Below are 22,201 nucleotides of genomic sequence, written 5' to 3'. Positions count from 1 at the left end.
AGTTAACTGTATTTAAACGCCATTTTGGCAACGCTCCCACCTGGAGAAAATTTAGAATTTATCACGCCGCGCACTACCATTTCGTCCAATGGTTCGAACAGAAAAGATGGTTTTTCGATGTCAGCCAAGTAGTTTTAATCTAATTGTTGAACATACGGAGGGCAAACTTCGTACCAAATCCGAAGTTTGACATTTTAAATACCTCCTACCTTGGGGTTGTAGTATCTTGATAATTTACATAACGACCCCTATGGACCTATCCACGGTCTTCTTTTATTGTCGATTTTCTTTTTCTTTTCCGCTCTAAATGCGGGCCATGTTTACATAAAATGACATCCGGACCAACATCCAGTGAAGGAATGTTCACCGGATGAACATTGAGTGGATTAATGCGCTGCGAAATCGTTCATTTTTTGTAAACATGGCCCGCAATAAAGGTTTTCTTCCCGCTGGAAGTTGCAGCGTGACGTCATCGTAGATTAGTTCATGAGTGATTTTTTCTGCGTGTAGTGAGCAAGCGTTCGCTTCGCTACGCGTAGGCTGCTGACAACAAACTAGGGAGTTAGAGATGGAATGTTGAGGAAATTAGAACGTGAGTGTTCCACCTGTCAGATTGACCCATGAGAGCTGCCACTCACTTCTTCTCAAATAGGATACACGGAAAACTCTACAAATATTTTTTCTTTGTGCTGGAGGCAACAAATAGGAATATTGTGACCACCAGTTACAGTTCATACATTTAACATTGAAAAATAACCCGAAACAATTGTCATATATCTGTTTGAACCGTATCATACGAGCTTTTCATTTCATTCTCTCCATTTTTGTAATAAAAATCTCAAATTTTGATGGAAATTATATGGCTGAAAATTCATTTTCATTTTATCACGCTTCGGTATATCACGCCAATTTTTTTTTTTGGTCCGTGATATAATCGAGAAATTACTGTACATCCTTTCGAAATGATTCAATAGACCTACTTTATATTCATCGTTTCAACAATTATCATCTAACCTTCAAATGCATAAACAATCATTTTTTGCGAAATTCTTGTCCGAGTTTTTTTTCTAAATACATAAACAATTCTCATTTTGAGTGATATCATCTGGTGCATAACTTTCAGATACGGTTTTTGAAGAAATCAACTTTAAGGAAAATAATTGTTGTAGCATATTTGTAGTTCTGTGTTAAAATTCCAGCTCAACTACTCATATAAGACAAATTTACATGCTGAATGGTGAACCTAACCGCTAAATTCACCGCTCCGTGGTATGGAGACAAAGTGACTTAACGACGTATCAAAACAAAAGACTACTTGAGTCGATTTTGCACTGGTACAAAAACGTCGCAAGTAACTGAATAAAAGGGCTTAACATTTTGTCATAATGTTTTGTGAGAAACAATAGAAACTACCTAGTTTTTGAACGCAAGCTGACTGTTTGCAAAATTTAAGCGAAAAAAAAGGTAAAATAGTGATTCATTTTAAAACAGTTTTAGAAGACAAGTTGTGATTCTTTTAGATTTTTTTTTTCAAAACCGTATGAATGTTACTTACGTCGATTTGAAAAAGAAATCGCGAAAAGTTTTTTTTTCCCAAGAGTTACTCCATAATTTCTTTTAGTAATTTATGAAATAGTTTATAATAGCAAGCTTATGTAGCCCTAGACAAATCCCTCACTATGGGCCAGACATCGAAATTTCGCGACAAAAGTCCAAATACCTTTTGTTTTAATCAAATGAATAATTAAGACTATTTGATTAATTACATTATTTTATAACACTTTATAGAGGTGAATTTAGGTTAAACTAAAAACTTGAATTTCAGCCTATCTTCAGATAATTTTGTTTGAGGGGAAAAATAATTGTGTGTACATTTTTGGGAAGCAAATTAAGCGCAATTCATATGTTTGTTATAAAAATAATGTAAATTTTAAATTTTACCATTGATTTTACAATGTACCAGTAATATTTACAATATTTTTAGTCATCTGATACCAAAAGTTTTTGCATGTAATTGCGGATAGCTAACATACATCGGTTCAAGTACATGTGATAATTTAGTCGAATATTTAATCCTGTATTTTCAACTTCGCTGCTGTTCAAGCAATTAACCCTCTAATACCCAAATTTTCATTTTCGATCTAAATATCATTTTAAGTTATCTAAAATCGTTCTAAACACGTTTTGGGCAATGATTTATTTCTATTCGCAAATCTATGGATTTTGGTTTTTGATTTTTCTAATTTTTATTTTTGAACATCCCTATCCTTTTTCATTTTTTCTTGAAGCCTCTTCTAGTTACTGATTTTTGGCAATAACACAAATTCAAATATTTACAATACTTATAAAAATAATAATTATTTTTCTGGGATTTTTTTTATTTCCCGTGTAACTAACGGAAAAACAGGTTTGAAAGTATTTCAAACTTGTGTGTGTGTTTTTTCTTGTGTGATAGGTTCATCCTTAAAAAATATAAAAAGAAACGTTACATGTTAAATGAACCCCAGGAATTTGTAGGTTATATAAGAATACAATTTTTCGAACAATTTCCAAAAATGCAAAAAAGTTTAAAAGTCATAAAAAAAACTTTTCTTATATGCGTGTTATGAGTAATGGTTTAAGCCAAAAATAAAATCATTCTGAGCTACGAAAAAATACACAAAATTCCAAAGTGTACCCCGTCTAAAGGCGGGGTTGGGTATTAGAGGGTTAAATAAGTTTTATTGGTACAAACATAACTATAGCAATCATAATTCACTACTTTTGAGCAAGGGTCTGTTCATGAGCTTCGTGACATACAGGAATATAGTTTGAGTCGGTTAAAAATTACAAAGAACTTTAAACTTTCCAGTTTTCTTTGAGGACAATTTTTATATGGTACAGAGGCATTTGTTTGAGGCTATCAATGTAACGACTTATGCGTGGATTCTGGACAACTTCCAGGTAATGATAACAGTTGTTTTGAAGACTTATGAAACGGCTGAAATGGTTATATGTCTATGTTTTTAAACAAATCACAATGACTTTTTTAACTTAATAAAGATATTTAGTAGATTTTTTTCTAAAAAAGAATCATACAACCCTGCTTGTCATTTTTCAACCAGGATTGAATCATTGATGTAACATTTTAGAAAAATAATAAAAATCAAATAGATACATTGAAAACATGCCCGTTTTTAAATTTGATGATTCATTAAGAGTGTATTGATATTTCCTAATAGATTATGAAACAATTAAGCAACCTCATGTACTTTCTTCTTATATTACGTTGGAATATCAGAAAAATATAGTATAAAATATTAAAGGAATATAAAAAGCAGCACCAAATGGCCAGGTCAAAAGTCATAAATGAAGAAAATTAAAAAAAATAAAACAAAACGTTCAAATCCTTTTAAGGCGAAGATGAATCGAAGCTAAACCTCAAATTTTCAGTTACCACTAGCTAGTGACCAAACGATTAACTTTTCAGCATAAACAGATGTTTGGTTCTCCAGATTTATGCTTTTGAAAATTTGAGGTTTTCTTGTGTTTGTTTTTTTTACAGAACATTTATAAACGAGTTCTAAGGTGATATTTTTTTGAAAAACTCTTGGAGGAATTTATCGAAGTTGCACAGATATCCAATGTATGGAGTTTAGAAATAACTAACCATTCCATTTTGCACTAATCTACCCTGAAATTCATCCTTTTTTTTCGAGAAAATAGGAAGATGATACTTAATTCTGATTCGGCTCTACCCCTATAGAAATTCATGTTTTTCAAAAGGTTCACTAACCCCTTGGGATCTGCGAACCACATGTCATTCTTTGCTAGTACCCTAGAATTTCAAGAACACGAGTTATCACGTGTTCATTGAAGACGCTTTTTAAAGATTACCGATTAAAATAAATTGAGTTACAAATCTTTCACCAAAATTTGTCTAAATTTGAACATTTAACAGTCTATCATATCAGCAGTTTGACATGGCGCACACAGATTGCGCAAAAAAGAAACTTTAGTTCCGGCTGGCGGCGTCTGTCTACCATCTTAGGAACTGGATCGCTATCAGCGAACCCTTCCTTTCGAACCGCGTAAAATATAATCACGTGACCCGATGACCCGGCCGGCTGTTGGTAAATTTTATTAAGCTTTGTGCCAACCAGCGAAGCCACACATGGTTTTTGATTTCCATTTACCGCACCGCGGAGGCGCATCGACTTATTGTTATACGAATCAGCTATACATATTATTAATATTTGCACTTTTGCTAGCGGGTAGACGTGATGGATTCAATCATATTCAAATCTCTGTTTAATAAACATAGATCTACCATTCACGGTTCATTCTTGGTGCCGTCATTTTGAATGAACAGAGCTATGAAAATAGAAGAGTTGTTTATATCCCGAGTAGAGTGCCTGTCAACAAGAGTGACGTCCATGTTCCAGTTTTGACAGGTCTTCTGCTCGATTGGAACGCGAATTTGTATGAAAATGACAGTTCGCCACTGTTCCAATTTTGACATTGACATTGACGCTTCCTTAAGCAGAGAAGCCTGTGTCATCCGCAAAAAATGATTTTTGACATCCATGAGGTAGCTCAGGTAAGTCATATGTGAAAATGTTGTATAATATTGGTCCAAAAATGCTGCCTTGGGGAACACCAAATCTTAAAGGAAGTCTTTCAGATTTGGAGTTCTGATAATTAACCTGAAGTGTACGATTTGACAGATAACTTTGAGTTATTCTAACAATGTATGTTGGAAAATTAAAGTTTTTTTTAATTTTACGATCAAACCTTCATGCCAAACACTTTCGAATGCTTTTTCTATGTCTAGAAGGGCAAGACCAGTAGAATAGCCTTCAGATTTGTTGGAACGGATCAATTTTTTTACACAAAGTTGATGAGTGGTCGAATGTCCATGGCGGAATCCGAACTGTTCATTGGCAAAAATTGAATTTTCGTTGATGTGGGCCAACATTCTGTTCAAAATAATCTTTTCAAAAAGTTTACTGATGGAGGGAAGCAAACTGATTGGACGATAGCTAGAAGTTTCTGCACAACCTTAGCATTTTTCCATTTGTCAGGAAAATATGCCAACTGAAAACATTTGTTCAATATATCAACTAAGAATGATAAGCTACTTTCTGGAAGTTTCTTGATGAGGATGTAGAAAATTCCATCATCGCCAGATTTGAGCTTTCATATTTTGAATTTTCCAAATCAGTCTCCCAGGAATTTTCGAAAACGTTCTCTTGATTGAGAATCTGTCGACTCCTGAGTAACTTAATTTTCTATTGGGCTAGTAAGTCCTAAATAAAAATTGTGCGCGCTTTCAAACTGCATAGCAAGTTTTTGAACTTTTTCGCAATTAGTTAGTAATAGTTTGTTTTCCTCTTTCGGTATTGGCTTCTGATTTTTTTTTCAAAATTTTTGATAATTTACAAAAGGGCTTAGAGCCAGGGTCCGATTGAGAAATCTTATTTACAAAATTTTTGTTTTTTAATTGTGAAAATTGTTTTTTAATTTCTTTCTGCAAATCCCGCCATATAATTTTCATAGCAGGATCGCGAGTGCGTTGAAAGTGCCTTCTCCTCACGTTTTTAAGATCAAGAGTTTAAGACCATCGTCTATGATCACGGATTCAAATTTTACTTCACATTTTGGAATTGCAATGCTCCTGGCATCAACAATGGAATTTGTTAAAGTTTCAAGAACATTATCAATATCAAGTTTTGTTTTTAAAGAAATGTTAACATCAAGATTAGAGTCAATATATATTTCATATATAATCCAGTCGGCTCGAAAATAATTGAAAGTGGAGCTGATAGGATTGAGAATCGCTTCATGGGATATTTGAAATGTAACAGGGACATGATCAGAATCAAAATCAGCATGAGTAACTAATTAGCTACAAAGATGGCTAGAGTCGGTTAAGATCAAATCAATCGTAGATGGATTTCTAGAAGAGGTAAAACATGTAGGGCTATCAGAGTATTGAATTGAGAAATATCCTGAAGTGCACTCATCAAATAAAATTCTGCCATTGAAATTGCTTTGAGCATTATTCCATGACCGATGTTTGGCATTAAAGTCACCATTGACAAAAAAATTGACTTATTGCGAGTCAATTTCCGCTAGTCAGTTAGGAGCAAATTAACTTGCTGCCCAGAGCATTGAAAAGGCAAATAGGCAGCTATGAAAGTATATTTAACAGACTGTGTTTCAACAGAAACACCTAAATTTTCAAAAACTTTAGTTTCGAATGACGAAAACAGTTGATGTTTTATACGCCTATGAATGATGATTGCAACTCCCCCACATGCCCCATCAAGTCGATCATTACGATAAACAAAAAACAATTAGGATCTCTTTTGAGTTTAGATCCAGGTTTTAAATACGTTTCGGTAATAACTGCTGTATGCACGTTATTAACAGTAAGAAAATTAAACAGCTCGTTCTCTTTACCATTCAAAGAACGAGCATTCCAATTTAAAATATTTAAATTATTATTTGGATCCATTAGAAAAACGTAATCCAATCACAATTTGTATAGTGAATTTTACACCTACTTGGACTACTTCAGTCATAGTGGTGGCTTTGAACATTGCATCAATCATTAGATTCAATTGTTCAGTTAGAAAATGAAAATCAGAGGCAGACATATCACTTGAAGTGGGTACATTATCTGATGATTTCTTATTAGAATTTTCGGTAGACGAAGAAACGGAGTGGCAACTCCTAGTTTTTTTTTTTTTTTTCGTTTGATTTGGCGGTAGTTTTTTTATATTTGATTTGAAACAAGTAGAATGGGTACTCATAGTACAAATAGAGGAGGAGTTCAAATTACCTGCTACGATATCGGCAAAGGATTTCCCGTGGTTAGACACATTCGAAATTGAAAGATTCGAACGGATACCTGACGGATTCAAATTAGTTTGTGAATGAGCATGATTATGATCTTCCTGATGGGTATGATTCATGATCAAGCGATCGTTAACTGAAAGATGAGCATTGTACTCTACCAGGCAAATTTTGGAAACGATCGTTATCGTAACGGATATTATCTTTCATCTGCCTGGCACGAGCCTCAATGACTCTCTTGCGCGAAGGGCAAGACCAAAAATTTGACTTATGATTGCCCTTGCAATTGGCGCATGTGAACTTATCGGTATCTTCCTTCACTGGACAGACGTCCTTGGCGTGAGAAGAACCTCCGCAAATCATGCATTTAGCATCAATGCGGCAATTTTTTGTTCCATGACCCCACTTTTGGCACCGACGGCACTGAGTGGGGTTCTGGTAATTTCCTCTAGGTTTCTGGAAAATGTTCCCATGTCACACGGACATCGAACATAAGTTTTGCTTTTTCTAAAGCTTTAATATTTTTCAGGTCTTTTTTGTTAAAGTGAACTAAATAAAATTCTTCGGAAACCTCTTTCCGAATAATGCCAGATTGGGGTTTTTTTTTCATAATGAATACTTGGACTAGGGAAAATCCAAGTAAATCATGTATTCCATTTTTGATCTTCAGGTGACTTATAGTCACTTGAGAGACCTTTCAAGACGACTTTAAACAAACGTTCAGTTTTGTCGTCACAAGTTAAAAAATTTGCTTCTTCTCTTCAAGATGGTTAAGAAGAAGTTTGCGATCTTTAAGAGTTTCCGGCAAAACGCGACAGTCTCCTTTCTTTGCGATTTGGAAGAAAACCTTGATACCCCTAATGGAGTTCAAGATCTCCTGCCTAAATCCCCCAAATTCAGAACAACTGATCACGATAGGTGGCACTCTTTGCTTCCTCAGTTGAATCAAAGAGCCTGGGCTAGATACTGCTTCGATTTGGTGTTCGGAAAATTTTTCTAGAGCATCGAACTGATTGCTCATTTCGATACAATTATTCATTTCACCCTTGAAAGAAAGTTCGCATTCCGAAGAAACGTCCTTTCTTCCATTCTTGCCACGTTTAATGACAGTTTTAAATCTCACTTTTTTGGAAGGAAGCTGTGAATTCAGAGATTCACTCTTCCTTTTGTTTGTAGTTGCAACCATGTTTAGTGAATCAACGAAAGAAGACGAGACCTCCTAAGAGGTTTTTTTTCCAAGACGTTGTCCATGAAGGATTACCACCGCTAGCTTTCGCTAACAGGCTCAACGAAAAATCGAAGATACGGGTACAAACAACCCAAGTAACAATTTCAGTTTAACGAATTACTTCCAGGATGCTATAAATAAAAGCACATAAAACCACGGTCAAGGAACTGTTGCCTTCATCGCATCTCCCAAAACCTTTTGTAGGCTAGAACGTGACTAGTTGGCCTACTCTAAAAGAGGCTATGAAGTGTATATTTATGTCACACAAATGAAGCAAAATAGCATTTATGGTAGCCATTTTGAGGCCGCCTGTTCTACATGATTGTTGCTTCATCTTGAAAATTATTTTATCATAACGTCGCTCTTGCTGGATTTATTGCAACGTAAACAAAACAAAATAAAATTGAAAACTCGTATGTGATAATTAATTTCGTAGTGCTTTAATTTGAAGTGATTTATTTTGATATAGTGCTCAAATCTTTAGTGCCGAGTTAGATTTACTGTTAAATGTGATGAGAAAGAAGTCATTTTGCCTGTGCCCCCTCTGAAAGTGGTATATTTGTAGTTGTTTAGTAATTTCTAAAATAAATCGCCAGATGGAGAATTCAACATTTCTTGGTTTGATTGGGCAGTGATGGTGCTTTAAATAATATTCAGTCAGTTTAATCATCACACCATAGCATCTTATGAGCGAATTCATGGAGATAATATGATTTGAAAAAATAAAAAGGTGGCAACCGGAGTGAAATTAATATGGCGGAACCATAATTGATTGATTGCCATCGACAAATGCTGTTTTGTCATCATAAATACACACATAAGTGCACACTGTTATGTTTCGGCATTTGTAGATGTAAAATTTCCTTATAAAATGCTTTCAACTTTTTTTCCGCTATTTATGGTAACTAAGCAGCTTTCAACAAATTTTACAGTTTGGGTATGCTATTATGAAGAATATTCACAAAAACAATCAAAACGGACATTAGTTTGCCGTTTTTTCGTCAGGAATAAGTGTTTGCAATGCATCGCAATGCAACTGAAGAACCCAAACACTGATTTGAGAGGTATAAATAAGGTATGTTATCAAGATTCAAGTGCAAGTCAATCAGTTTAAAACCAGCTTTTATGACATCAAGGTGTATTATATTACTCTTTTATCACAGCAGTCACAAATAAGTGTCATTCAGCCAAAACTAGCTGTTTAAATGAGGTGTTATATGTTGCAATAAAGCTGGTTTTGTAGCCACAAAATTTTAACTTTATTGTTTGTCTCAAAAAGGTTTTGAAAACAACTAAGAGCTGACTTACAAAATATTAACTTCTAGCAACGTTGAATATCGCCTCTAGCTATCATAGCATTCACGTAACTGCCATAAAACATTAATAAATCCACATAAATGCCAAATTGCTATAGAATTGTTACTTGGGAAGGATCGTAAAGGAATCAATGGTAGAAAAAATGTATTGAAAAGTACTGTTTCAGTAGCACTGAAAAGTACCGTTTTTGATTTTAGCACAGAATAAAGGTAGTTGAACTGTAATGTTTTGTTTTCGCGTGTTATAGTCCGAAGATTCATAGAGTAATGTGGCTAGCTAATGGTATCAATCCGGGATTCCCACATTTATCATGTGTGATTGTTATGGTTATACTCATTGCTCTCAGCATATCATGGATTGTTTTATGCTAGAAAAAATCCAAGTTTCTGCAACGAATTGATGCACTTTTAGCAAACGTTCGCAAAAAAGCCACAAAGCTATTAACGTTATTCAATCAGTAACATCGCATGTGGTTCCAATTAACGGTTTTATACCCAAAAGGGAAAAAAAATGAACAGAGAAGTGATTCAATTAATGGGGCTTGGTTCTAGCTATTATTATGTGCACAAATCGAAGACTCAACATTTAAATTGACAGCGATGGCTACGTTCTTACGGTTATCATGGAAGAGAAGGAATGTTAGTTGTTATTAGAGACCGAAGAATCTTCTGCATCTCCACAGTTCTCATGGGAGGGATATTGGGTTAGAGGAATTAAGGACAAAATTCGAATCTTCGACAAATTTCAAATCTTCGAATGCCAAAACGTCTAAAGGAGCAAAACGACGAAAGGGAAATACGTCGTCCAAGAAATTTTCGTTCCCATCCAATTCTCTTTTTCGACGTTTTGTCCCTTCGATGTTTTGGCATTCGACGTTTTTGAATTGGACGTTTTAGGCGTTTTATCATCCATTGCACACCAAACAAGTGTTCATCGCTCGCTCACGCAAGAGCAAGCGCCGCGATCAAAGGATCAAACACTACTCTATTTGGATTCTGGTATGCTGAATCTCTGAAGCACAATTGATTAATTTACCCCAACAATGTTGAGGAAAAGTAGTTCCCTTTTACGCTTACTTCTACGACAGCATGTCAAGGCTGTTGTTCTCGTCAATCCAGAATCGATGAGCCGCGCACATTCCACGCCGTGACCTTTCCCTTTCCGTAATCACCACGTCGCGATAAGACTATTTTTGCGCATTGAAATGTCGGGAGCTCCAATAATAATAACAATACAATATTGTTTTACATTTCCTCATTCCGGAACGTCTCCCTATCGTTACAGTACAGCTGCGTAGACAACAGCATACTCAGCGTCCATGTGATGCACCCCTTCTGGAACTGGCTGGTGCAGTTCTGTCCCAGATGGGTCGCGCCCAATTTGCTCACATTCACCGGGTTCATGCTGACGGTGGTGAATTTCTTCCTGATAGGATACTACGACTATGGATTCATGGCGGCGAGCCAGACTCCGAATCCGATTCCCGGCTGGGTGTGGATCGTGGCGGGAATCAACTTGTTCGTGGCGTATACGTTAGGTAAGTGAAAGCGAATTGGACACCAAAATACTTAGGCCTTTTTTCTCAGACAAACAGACGAATTATCATTATTACCTACTTATCTAATAGTGGCTTTTTGCCCTTTACATTTTGCCATTACAAACGGGCGTAACACTTCTATCAATTTTACCTAAACCAAATTCAGCAAATACACTTTCATAATTGTATAAGTGGTTCCGGAGTTATTGCGGATTATCTAGGGGTACCAAAACTGGTCATATCATCCATTCAACGATATCTCTAGATTCTTATGAGCTAAAAGGTTAGTGACTTTGGCAAAGTTGTTCAACAAATCAAGGGCCATCTGTCGGTATTTGATTGAGACTTCATCCACTAGAAGGCGTTAGTGACAAATTATCTTTGATCTCCTGTACGTCAAGTTCTTGATAATCTAGAATACCAATTTGATTCTAGATTCAAATTGTTCTCAATTGTTTGCAATCACCCCTAATCTTGTTAACGATCGAATGCTCTTTCGATCGAAAAACGTTTTGTGTTCTCGTTAAGGCCAGTACAATCAAGTGTTCTATGGATTCGAACGAATAGGATTCGATCGAAAATTGGATCCGCCGTAAACAAAAATAAGGGTGAATAGTATACGGAGAACATATTTTACCTAAAATTTGAGTTTATTATATCCAAAATTAAGTATATATCAATTATTCTTTCAATCCAAAATCTATTGGTATTCTCTTTCTTCCTCACGAAACGGATGTTGTCAAAAATAGAGAGAACTGCATCTATCCAATGCGGATACTTGCCCGGGCCTAGAGGGTCTTGACCGGGAATTCCCGAAATATCAATATAAACAGTTTAAAACTATTTTGCAAGGTCTGTATCCATTTTTTACCCAATGACAGTGAATTGGAATCACACTACTTTTTGAAAAAAATATGCAATAGGGTAAGTGTACCAGTTATGGACATAGTGGTTCCCTATTTCGCCATACGTGATAACTTTATTGTCTTCAAATTTTGAAAACTTATGTGTGTTGTAGTAGTTAGATTTAAGATATATCTTGATGTTAAAACATTCAAAAATATTTAAAATGTGAAAGTTATCAAAATTTCACGTATGGCCAAATAGGGAACCACTATGGCCATAACTGGTACACTTTCCCTATATGGCTGTCGAGAGCAGATTCAAAACATATTTGTTAGGATGTTTTGCTGGATATGTAAGCTATTTAGAAGGCTTGCAGGAATCTTTATAATCTCTCATATGTATCACAAAGTTTTGGATGCTGTTCAAGTGAAAGTAGTGGGTTTTAAGATGAAAGAACTGCCAGAAGTTTCACTCGACATATTAATCTAAACTATGTGTGATGGATTTCGTAGAAAGCAAACCTCCATGAGTCAATACAGTCATACCTCGAACCTCCATGAGTCAATACAGTCATACCTCGATAAAACGAAACCTCTTTATAACGTTACCTCTTTATAAAGTTACTCGACATAACTTAACTTTTGCCTCGATGTAACGTAACTTGTTTTGGTTCCCATTTATTCGTCCAATTTTTATTATATACATGATTTATGAACTAAAATAAACATTTCGCATTTTTGTACATTTGTATATTGTAAACATCATTTTTATCTTTGTGGTGTTTACGCTCCAACTGGAACCAAGCCTGCTACTAACTTCAGTTTTCTATGAAAACTTCAATAATTTTTGATTTATACTTTTCATTCAGTGTTGCCGTACTACGCTGCCATTGTCAATCCATTTAAATTTTAATTGATAATATTTTTTCTAAAAATGCTTAAGGAAATATTTAGGTATAGCTTTGAAAATTTCTACAGACATTCTTCAAATGATTTCCCAAAGAATTTGATGTTTATCCTGGAATTTATCCAAGGATTTCAACTAGAATCATTCCTAGGGTGCCTCCAGCGATTCCTTTGATAAATTCTCCATCTCCATCTTGAGCCCTTCTGATATCAATTTATAAATCTTAACACATATTCCTCAAATAATTCCAACAGGGATCTCCCAGAAAATCCACTAGTGAACCCTCCTGATATTAATGTATGAAAACTTCTGAGATTTTCTTAAGAAATATTTCCAGGGATTCCACCAGATTTTTTTCCAAAGTGATTTCAAAGATTCGTCCAAGAGTTCCTTAGAACATTTGATCAGTATTGAATTAACGGATTCCTGTCTCGAGTATTCCCGGAGGAAATTTTTCAGAAAATTCTCATTGTGTCCCACTAAGAAATGCTTCAAATATTACTCCAGGAATTTCTCCAAAATATGTTCAAGAACTGTTTTTCACCAAGTAATTTCTCCAGAATATTAAGCGAATTCTGCTATGAATTCTTCAAACCATTCAGTCGAAGAAACCTTCAGTACCCGGAGTTTCTGCAGGTGTTTCTATCCAGAGATTCATCAATAATTCCAGCAATTTTTCAAGAATTCTTCCAGCGGCCCTTTTAAAGAATAATCCAGTAATAATTCGTGGAATACTGGAATCCATAAACCTGAAAAACAATCTTCTCGGAATATCTCCAGCAATTTCATTATGCATTTCTGCAGAAATCTCCTAGTACGTACCCAAGAACTATTATATGTACTTCATAAAATTCTTTAAGGAATCTATGTGGAAAGAAATCCTTCTTTGATAATATCAGGAATGTCTTCAGAAAGTTCTCTCTGATTTTTTTCAGTGAGTTCTCCTCAAGTGTTCGTTTAGAGATTTTTCTACAGATTTATTTTATTTCAATAAATATGCAGAGATTCTTCCAAAACTGAATGTTTACCCTAGAACCCCCAGAGACTTCTCCCAACAGGTATTCGTTCAGAAAATTTTTCTTGGAAAATCTCTCAAGGATAGTTCTGCTTTTGGATGAAGTTTTATAGAAATTCTCTTATTCTTTGTATTTGTAATATTTCCTGTTCTGGGATGTGATATGGATGGATCACACTACTCGTGATGACAGTCGAACTAAGAATGCATTTATTCAGACTCCAACTTAACTCAACTTAACCTACCGAGTCCTTCTTTGTGGTGGCGGACGTGACCCTTTTCGCTGTCTCAGCATAGTCGCGTTCACTCCCCGGGTGGTCATCGCCCGGTTGGCCTGACCGCGATTATGCTGAGTTTTGTATATATATTGAATTGCTCATATTGTTTAATCAGCGCGTTGCGCCGATATTGGACTCCAGGGCCGCATCCACCACATATTGAATAATTCGTGGAAAATTTATTCTAAAACTCTTCCAAGAAACTACAAAGAATTTGTTTTGAGAATTTTACTTTAAATTTCTCATAATAAATCTCTTGATGGTCCATAGTTGCCTGCTATAAATGTTCATAAACTAATGAACATGACCTTTTTTTTAGATCCTTGAAAGATCCCATCTTTGAATTTCTTTTTGAGTTTCTCCGAGAGTTCAAGAATTCATCCAAAGATTTTTCCGGAGTACATTTCTTTAAGGATTACTCTTATAGAAACGTAATAATAAAATAAAATAAAAAATAAACAAAAACAAAGTGAAAAATATTGAAAAATATATATGTAAGAAAGATCGAAAATACCTGCTAGGTGAATAATATCAATTTTAGATTCATCTTCTCATAAAAAATACATGTTGTACGAAGTTAAAACAAAAAAAAAATATTTTGCTTCGATATAACGTAACGAAAAAAAATCGAATTACGTCATATCGAGGTATTACTGTATTGAAGAAACAATCGATCAATTTATGAATCAGAAATAGTTCAGAAATTTGATAGCGGGACTATAATTGCAAGGCAGAAAGTTTGATAGTATGGTCACGTGAGTTCATATTGAGTTGAGGAACTTTGACTCATGGAATTTTTTTCCGTGTTTTCATGCGAAAGTTTTTATGTTCTTGAAGGAAATGTATTCAGGAATTAGAAAAAAATAATACACACTTAGAAAATATCACCGACTCCGGTAATTTTTTTACTGAAATAAAAACCGCTGAGCGCTCGGTAAGAATTACCGAACAATCCGTAATTTTAATCGATTCGCAGCTGTCAAAAAATTACAATATGCTCGTGATTTACCGAGCGAATTGTTAAATGAATTACCGAACGCATTGTTCGGAACAACAGGCAGTCGAAATAGAAAAGGATGATCGAAAAAATAAAAACAATTAATTGCATATTGATATCAAATGTGATTGATTGATTTATTTCGCGTATTCATTTTTTAATCAAAAACTGACTTCTTTGCAACTGTTTATCACTTATGAACAAAACCGCCACTGATTCCGTTATGGGTGTTTATACTTGATATGCGACGATGCCATCCGGAAACATAATTTGGCTGCTGTATACTAAAACGATACATTGATGTTAAAAATTAGCTTTTTAATGGAAACTGTCAGGTCATACTTACGGAAAAGTAGTACCGGGCGCTCATCCTGCCGTAGTATAGTTTTTTTTTTTCCAAAAACAGTGTTTATAGACAGAGTTTTAGACGGTATCGTATGCGATACCATCGTGTTGATTAGCACTTCTAAACAAATATGGCTGACTCAGAAATTTCTAGTTACCATTCGTTCGGTAAAGTATTGAAGCAATATGAACTGAAGTACGGTAAAAACTTACAGTCTACGGTGAATCTGAACGATTTACAGTTTTCCGGTAAATAAAACGACGATTTCGGTAAAAGTTGTTAAATATTGTTTTGATTTTTTTAGCTTATTCAAGGGTGTTCGGTAAATCTCGTCTGTAATACCGAAACATCAGTTAAATATTTATTTACAGTACGTTTCCGGTAAAAAATATTACCGAACAGCGAGAAAAAATCTAAGTGTGTAGAACGAGCAGCACTAACCTGATATAAACGTGAGAAGGATAGAGGGATAATCTTAACATCTATAGCGAAATTGTCACGAAAGCATTTCGAAAATTATGCACAACATATCTCATACAAAGTCCCGTAATAGAAGAATGACATGTAATTCAGTTTACACTTGTATATCGAATAAAACATTTGAACAGAATAGAGTAAGGGAACCTTTCTTGCATTTTTTTGCAACAATAAGTATGTACCGTCAAGTGCATCTTACGGCCAAGTTTCAGATAATTCGGTCAATAAAAACACCGGATGGTAGTGAATCATGGAGCCCAATTAGTTACTTTAACTATTGAAAGTATTTGGATAGAAAAAGAGTATTCATCTGAGAACAAATGTAAAAATCCCACTCAATGTAGGGTAAATATCTATTTGGGCACTTTCATGATTCACTTTGGCATTGTTCGAAATTTTGCAGTATTGTGCTCTGCAAGAGAAATCCACGGAATGCGTTTATCTAAAAATCTCGATATACCGTCGCAGTAATAATAAAAATCGTCAAATGTTTCAGATTTTCAACTTTGCAACATTTGCATCCTTGCAGAACGTAACAATCCAAGCCTACTTGGAATTTGACGTTGCGTTTGAATTGCAGGCATATTATCTGCGCGTTACCACCGCCGCTGGATGTGGATTTAAAATAAGCGCCGCAATAAGAAAAACTTCAATACGACGCATATTGTAGCAAAATATGAGCTTAGAAGCTTAAAAAACCTTTGCCGAAGCGAAACAAAAGTGCCAATAATATTATCCGACTCCCGTATTACAAAAAAAAGATATTTCTTTGGAAAAAATGTGGAAATACAGACAGAATTGAACATATTTTTCAAAGCTCTAACATGTATTCCGGCTAAATTTTAAACTTCAGTGAAATTTAGACCGTTTTAAAGAAGTTTTTAGGAAATTTGGGTTTATCCCGGGATCTCGGGAAACCCCGGGATTTAAAATATAAAAATCATGTATCCCTGGATTTTTTCAAGGCCAGGAAACAAGACCCTCTAAAAAGAACGAATGAAAAGTATTATAGTTTTGCTACATTTGATGCCAACTAAATCGAAGTTAATAGAAATCGACAAAATCGCCTATCATGTAAAAAAGGGTATTTGAGTGAATTGGATATATACGCATTCACATTGTTTTAGAATTATGATGTTTTTATGAGTTTTGTTACTTGCAAAAAGCTGAAAAACAGCAGGAATCAGTTTAATGTTTTGATAATTTAGAGTAGGGACATCATTCGCCATTGTGACGTTCGTTCAGCTTTCTATTCCGAGATGTTGCACCGATTCCGAGATTCGGCACCGCTCAAACATCAAATTAGTGAACTCGTGTATCGGTCCATAGGCTACTTGATGAGATTCACGATTTAAAACTCCTGTAATAAAAAAGCTATGTGATTTTTGCGAAACTCAAGCCTACTACTATTACCCAGCCGTGATTATAATCAATAATAAAAACTTTTTATTAAAAAGAAGATATTTGGATCATTTTCGCCTAAGCACATATTGCTAAACAAAAATGACAAATGATCAAATCGTGTGTATCTACTAGATTTGGGGTTGCTGAATCCAATGCCGTTCTCAGACACGTTCCAGCACGTCACAATTTTGAGCAACGTGTCGCCAAAGTTGTGTAAAACACTCGTTTTATTGATGTTTATATGAAATTTGAGGTATGATGTAGCATTTTTTTTTTGGTGATCTAATGCATCTTGCATGCTTGATAATACTTCAACTTTCATATTATTTTTTTCCTGTTCGGAACATAAACCACTGCGACCAATATTTGATCTATTGTAGTATATCCCGTGTCCTTTGTATAGTGCATGTCGTGTTACTTTGTCACTATCGAGAAGTGATAAGGTATTCGTTTTTTTTAGAGTTGTCATTCCTAACTGGATCACAGGAAAGGATTCTAATTGAAAGGTTCCGCTTTTTAAACCCTTCGAAGGGTGTGGTGGGTACACTCTCCGCAGGCGCGCCCCTTTATCAGTCAAAATCGGATCCCTTGATAAAGTCGGGAAGTGACACCGATATTGTCCATGCATCAGAATCCTAGTCCTTACTTCTTCAAACTAGAGAACAATAAATAAAAGATTAGAAAACAACTTGTTGATTTCGACTCATTTTTATCCTTGTCTTAAGGTCATTCTCGGCTACTGGAAAACCGAGACTTGTCACTTTTAACAAGGTTTAAAATGTAACAAGGACTAATACTGTTCCTTTGATTACTATAGCATCCTGTTCTCTTCGTTTGAAGCAGTCAGGACTAGGTTTCATTGGTAGATCTTTACCCCATAACGCACCACGAAAAGGTGATCTACCCGCGTTATGGGCAACTTTCATATTAGATGTGATTTAGTTTGAATTGCATTTTTGAATTTATATTAAATCTTATTCCACATGCTTGCTGTCTCCACACAAAATTCATCGTTTCTCTTATATGGCAAAATACGACACTTTTCCAAACCATCAAAACACATCTTTTGGGCATAGGAAATTTTATGAATTTTGTTATATTGTTTAACACATGAGGATTGTATTATGTTGCAAATTAAGCAAATAATTTGTCATACAAGCTGGTACACTTGCATGAAAGTTCACTGAAATGTCAAATTCTGAATTTTAGACAGCCAATATCTCAAAAACTAGATGTGTCATGATATTTTAAAATGGTAATGATTTCAGCAACTCTAAATAAAATAAATAGTGGTATTTTGGTGCTTGAGACAAAAAAAAGTGTTCCGCAGTGATATTTATTAATATTCGGACGCTTGAAGAACTGACGTTCGAATGCTAAAAGAAAAGAGGCATAGTTGGATAAGATATAGTTAGCCAGTTCTATGTTATGCAAATATTTAGAGATGAAGAAAAAATCTTAGGCTCCTTTTCGAAGCATACGTATTTTGAAGGATGAATTTCCGCTGTCCACTATCTTCTATCATAGTCATTCCAAATAATTTTCACTCAACATTGTAGAAACATGCTTTCCGGGTAATGTCGGAGAACCTGTAAAAATAGGTCAGGGACGCAAATGTTAACGTGGATTAGTTATTGAATAAAAAAGTAAACAAAGATAGTCTCTGAATGTTAGATAAGTCCTTTTAAAAGTTACGAGAGAATTCATTCAATTTTCATCGTAAACTATCCATTTCTGTTCCGAAAGCGATAGATTCAAATTGAAAACTATGTTGAAAAAGAAGAATCGGACAATTTATATTTAAAAATATAATTTATAAATATAAATAATTTAGATTGGACTTTATTATGTTTGTTTTAACTAAAACATTTCAAAGGGTTCTTTTTTATTATTATTTTTAGGCCTAAAAACTAATTCACGCTCTCTAATCAAATTCTAACTGGAATGCTGTTAACCAGTAGTTTGGTTGTGGATTCTATGTGTTTACATACCCACAATCAAATTCACCACAAAACCGAAAACTAACTTTCGATTGTATGAAAAATTATAGATCAGTTCAATGTAATTCGTTACGATTACCAGTTATTGTATTAACCATATAAATCGGTATTATTTTCCTATATTTTGCTGATTATAAGGAAACTTGTGTTTATGTTGGCTGTGACTGTAGTTACTAGCACCACTTAAGGATAAATTCACAATTATATACCGACAGATGGCCCTTGATTTGCTCAACAACTTTGCCGAAGACACCAACCTTGTAGCTCATAAGGATCTAAAAATATCTATTGAATAGATGATATGGCCAATTTTGGTAGACTAATAAGCGGTTTCTTCACCACCGCTTAGGCCCTAAACCTGGTTTAATCGTATGGATAAACGTGGTTTACGGCTTAAGTGAAGGTGAAGAAATCGGTCCTAAGGCAATCCGCAATAAATCCGAAACAATTTGGGCCATACTTTCAAATTCATCGGACCTTAAACTAGAAGAGTTTTCGGGACATCCTGGAGGAATGTTTCATAAAATCAGTTAATAAACAAAAAAATATGCAGATTTCCGTGTATTTTTAGTTTGTGAAAAGTATGTTGGCTGGGTGAGAGTTAAAATTATTCACCCAGCTTACGTAAAACGTCAATCACAAATGATACGCGCGCCTCTGGCTGTAAGGTTTGAAATGTAAAATATTTAAAAGTTGACCGACGACAATTTCGCGAGTCTCACGTTTTTTGTCTGTGCTTTTTCCATGCTAAGGTATAACACACAATTTCCGTTACACTAAACGATTCTCTCAATTTCTCTATGTTTCAAACCTTACAAGCAGAGGCGCAAGCATTGTTTTCCTTCGTGTTTGACGTTTCACACTAGTGCCTTCTGGTGGTCTCTTTGCACAAAACAGTATTTCATACAACATGCTCACCACAAATTTGTTATAAGTGTCACGTCTGTTTGTCTATGGCAAAGGGATATTCAATTCTAAGCACAATCATCTGTTACAGATGGTATTGATGGGAAACAAGCCCGGCGGACGGGTACAAGTGGACCCCTGGGAGAGTTGTTCGATCATGGTGTAGACTCCTACTCTACGCTGCTTATTCCGGTGTACGTATTCAGTTTGTTCGGAATGGTTGATCTACCTCCCATCCGAATGCACTTCGTGATGCTCAATGCTTATCTCAACTTCTATCTACCACACGTGGAGAAATACATCACCGGAGTGATGTTCTTGCCTTGGGGATACGATTTTCTCATGTGGGTATGTATTTGGAGGAAGAAGATCGTGTACCAAAATTAGGATACTGATGTTTCAGATTGCTAATTGCAGGGTGTATCGCTAACCATGGCTGCTACCGGTATTTTTGGACCAGAGATCTGGCAGGTTCCAATCTTCGGAGTCAAACCATGTGTGATGTTTGAAGTCGCCTTGTACGTGTCGGGTTTGCTCACCAGTCATCCAATTATTGCGTACAACATCTACAAGTAAGACTAGCTGGAGATGAATTCAGTGAAATCCTTGAACTATGACGTTTTTATCTATGCAGATCATACCGGGACAAGACGGGAAAAATGCGCCCATTTAGGGAAGCAGTCCGACCATTGGTTCCTCTGTTCTCCCTAGCCATTGTCAGCACAATTTGGGCATTCTTTTCCCCTAACAGTATTGTAAACCTGGAACCAAGGATGTTCATCGTTCTCAGTGGGACAGTGTTTTCCAACATCAACGTAAGCATTCATGCTCTAAAAAGCTACGAGATTTGATCTGCACCAGCAAAAATTGAATGTCTCTCAATTGCCATCATTACTCATTAGGATGGCCCATAATTATCAAACTACAAAAATGTTAAGTTACACCCCCCGAATTTGTTTGTTTGGAACCTCAGAAGCTACTGTGAAAGTTTGAGCGAAATCCTTTAATTCTAATGGGGGGCTAAACGTGCTTGAAATTTTTGTGGGGGAAATCGACCATATATAGTGTTTCAAAAACAAAAACGATTTCTGAACTGCCCTAATAGTCATAGAAAATGACTGGTAAACACGATTGAGTTTGGTTTTGTGATAATACCCGTGTAGTAGAATCTTCTTGTCATTACTTGTACAAAATAAATCATCGACTACAGCACAATCTACAGTCAAAAATGTATGTTGAACAGTTTTTCCAATAAATATGGTCGATTTTCTTCATGTACATTTCAAGTACATTTAGACCCCCCCCCCCCCCTTTTCCTCTTTTAGAGTTAAGGGATTTTACTCAAACTTTTACAGTGGCTTCCGGGGGTCCAAACGTACAAATTTGGAGGGTGTAACTTAAGATGTTTATAGTTCGAGTTTTTTCATATGAAAATGGACCACCCTTTAACTCATATTTCTATTTAACTTTTCTAGTAGCATCTTCCACTTTAATTCCTAACTCTATTCCCCAAACAGTGCCGACTGATCGTAGCCCAGATGACTGACACGAGGGCGGACCTCTGGAATGGGCTTCTCAACCTGCTCACGGCGGCAGCCATCGTTTGCGTATTTCCCTATCCACTCCTAGGAATCGCCCCGCTATGGGTCGAGTACGAACGGAACGTCCTGTACGCTCTGGTTCTGGTAGTGACCGTGGCCCACCTGCACTACGGCCAGGGAGTGGTGCGGGAAATGTGCTCCCACTTCCGGATCCGGTGTTTCAAAGTAAGCCCGAAGGTCTACGCGCTAGATAGTACTAATAAAAATGGCCGCCATCCTAACCCGACACATCGTAACCCGAGCGCTGAAAACGGTCCCACGGACCGGAAGAAGCGAACGTAGATTCGTGTAGACATTTGCGTAGAATTTGGTAGAATGTCTGTGTGGTGTGACGACCCGCTAACAAGGCTGAGACCCCATCCAAATCTGATCGATTGCTCTGTTGTGTTTGTTTTTGTTATTTATGTGTCAACGGCTAGAGATTTATTTTTAGTAATAAATGGATTAACGAATAACGTTGCTTGCAGATCTTTTTTAAGTAACTCCTCAACTAAAGCTATAGA

The 22,201-nt window shown here is 35.7% G+C and overlaps 1 protein-coding gene and 1 long non-coding RNA gene across 14 annotated transcripts in view; one reads left to right on the top strand and one right to left on the bottom strand.

Moving 5' to 3' along the window:
• Positions 1 to 22,201, top strand: part of LOC5568233 (ethanolaminephosphotransferase 1) — a 79,950-nt gene that overhangs the window by 45,765 nt on the left and 11,984 nt on the right. For 9 of the 13 annotated variants that reach the window (XM_021845908.1, XM_021845906.1, XM_021845913.1 and 6 more), the window contains exons 3-7: positions 10,670 to 10,922; positions 20,189 to 20,445; positions 20,515 to 20,669; positions 20,732 to 20,912; positions 21,615 to 22,153. In XM_021845908.1, the coding sequence (XP_021701600.1) occupies positions 10,670 to 10,922; positions 20,189 to 20,445; positions 20,515 to 20,669; positions 20,732 to 20,912; positions 21,615 to 21,980 (1,212 nt within the window). In that variant the 3' untranslated portion in view covers positions 21,981 to 22,153. Of the gene's footprint in view, positions 1 to 10,669; positions 10,923 to 20,188; positions 20,446 to 20,514; positions 20,670 to 20,731; positions 20,913 to 21,614; positions 22,154 to 22,201 lie in introns of those variants that run through there. The other 4 variants (XR_002500702.1, XM_001657873.2, XM_021845914.1 and 1 more) reach the window with 1 other exon arrangement.
• LOC110676767 lies at positions 14,835 to 16,415 on the bottom strand. The gene is made up of 2 exons (XR_002500703.1): positions 15,311 to 16,415; positions 14,835 to 15,248 (listed from the first exon to the last, which is right to left on the bottom strand). It is a non-coding gene; the product is annotated as an uncharacterized LOC110676767 (long non-coding RNA).

This window comes from Aedes aegypti, chromosome 2, assembly GCF_002204515.2.
Source record: "Aedes aegypti strain LVP_AGWG chromosome 2, AaegL5.0 Primary Assembly, whole genome shotgun sequence".
NCBI lineage: Eukaryota > Metazoa > Arthropoda > Insecta > Diptera > Culicidae > Aedes > Aedes aegypti.
Note: the sequence above shows the minus strand (reverse complement) of the source record. Positions and strands in the feature narration are given on the sequence as shown.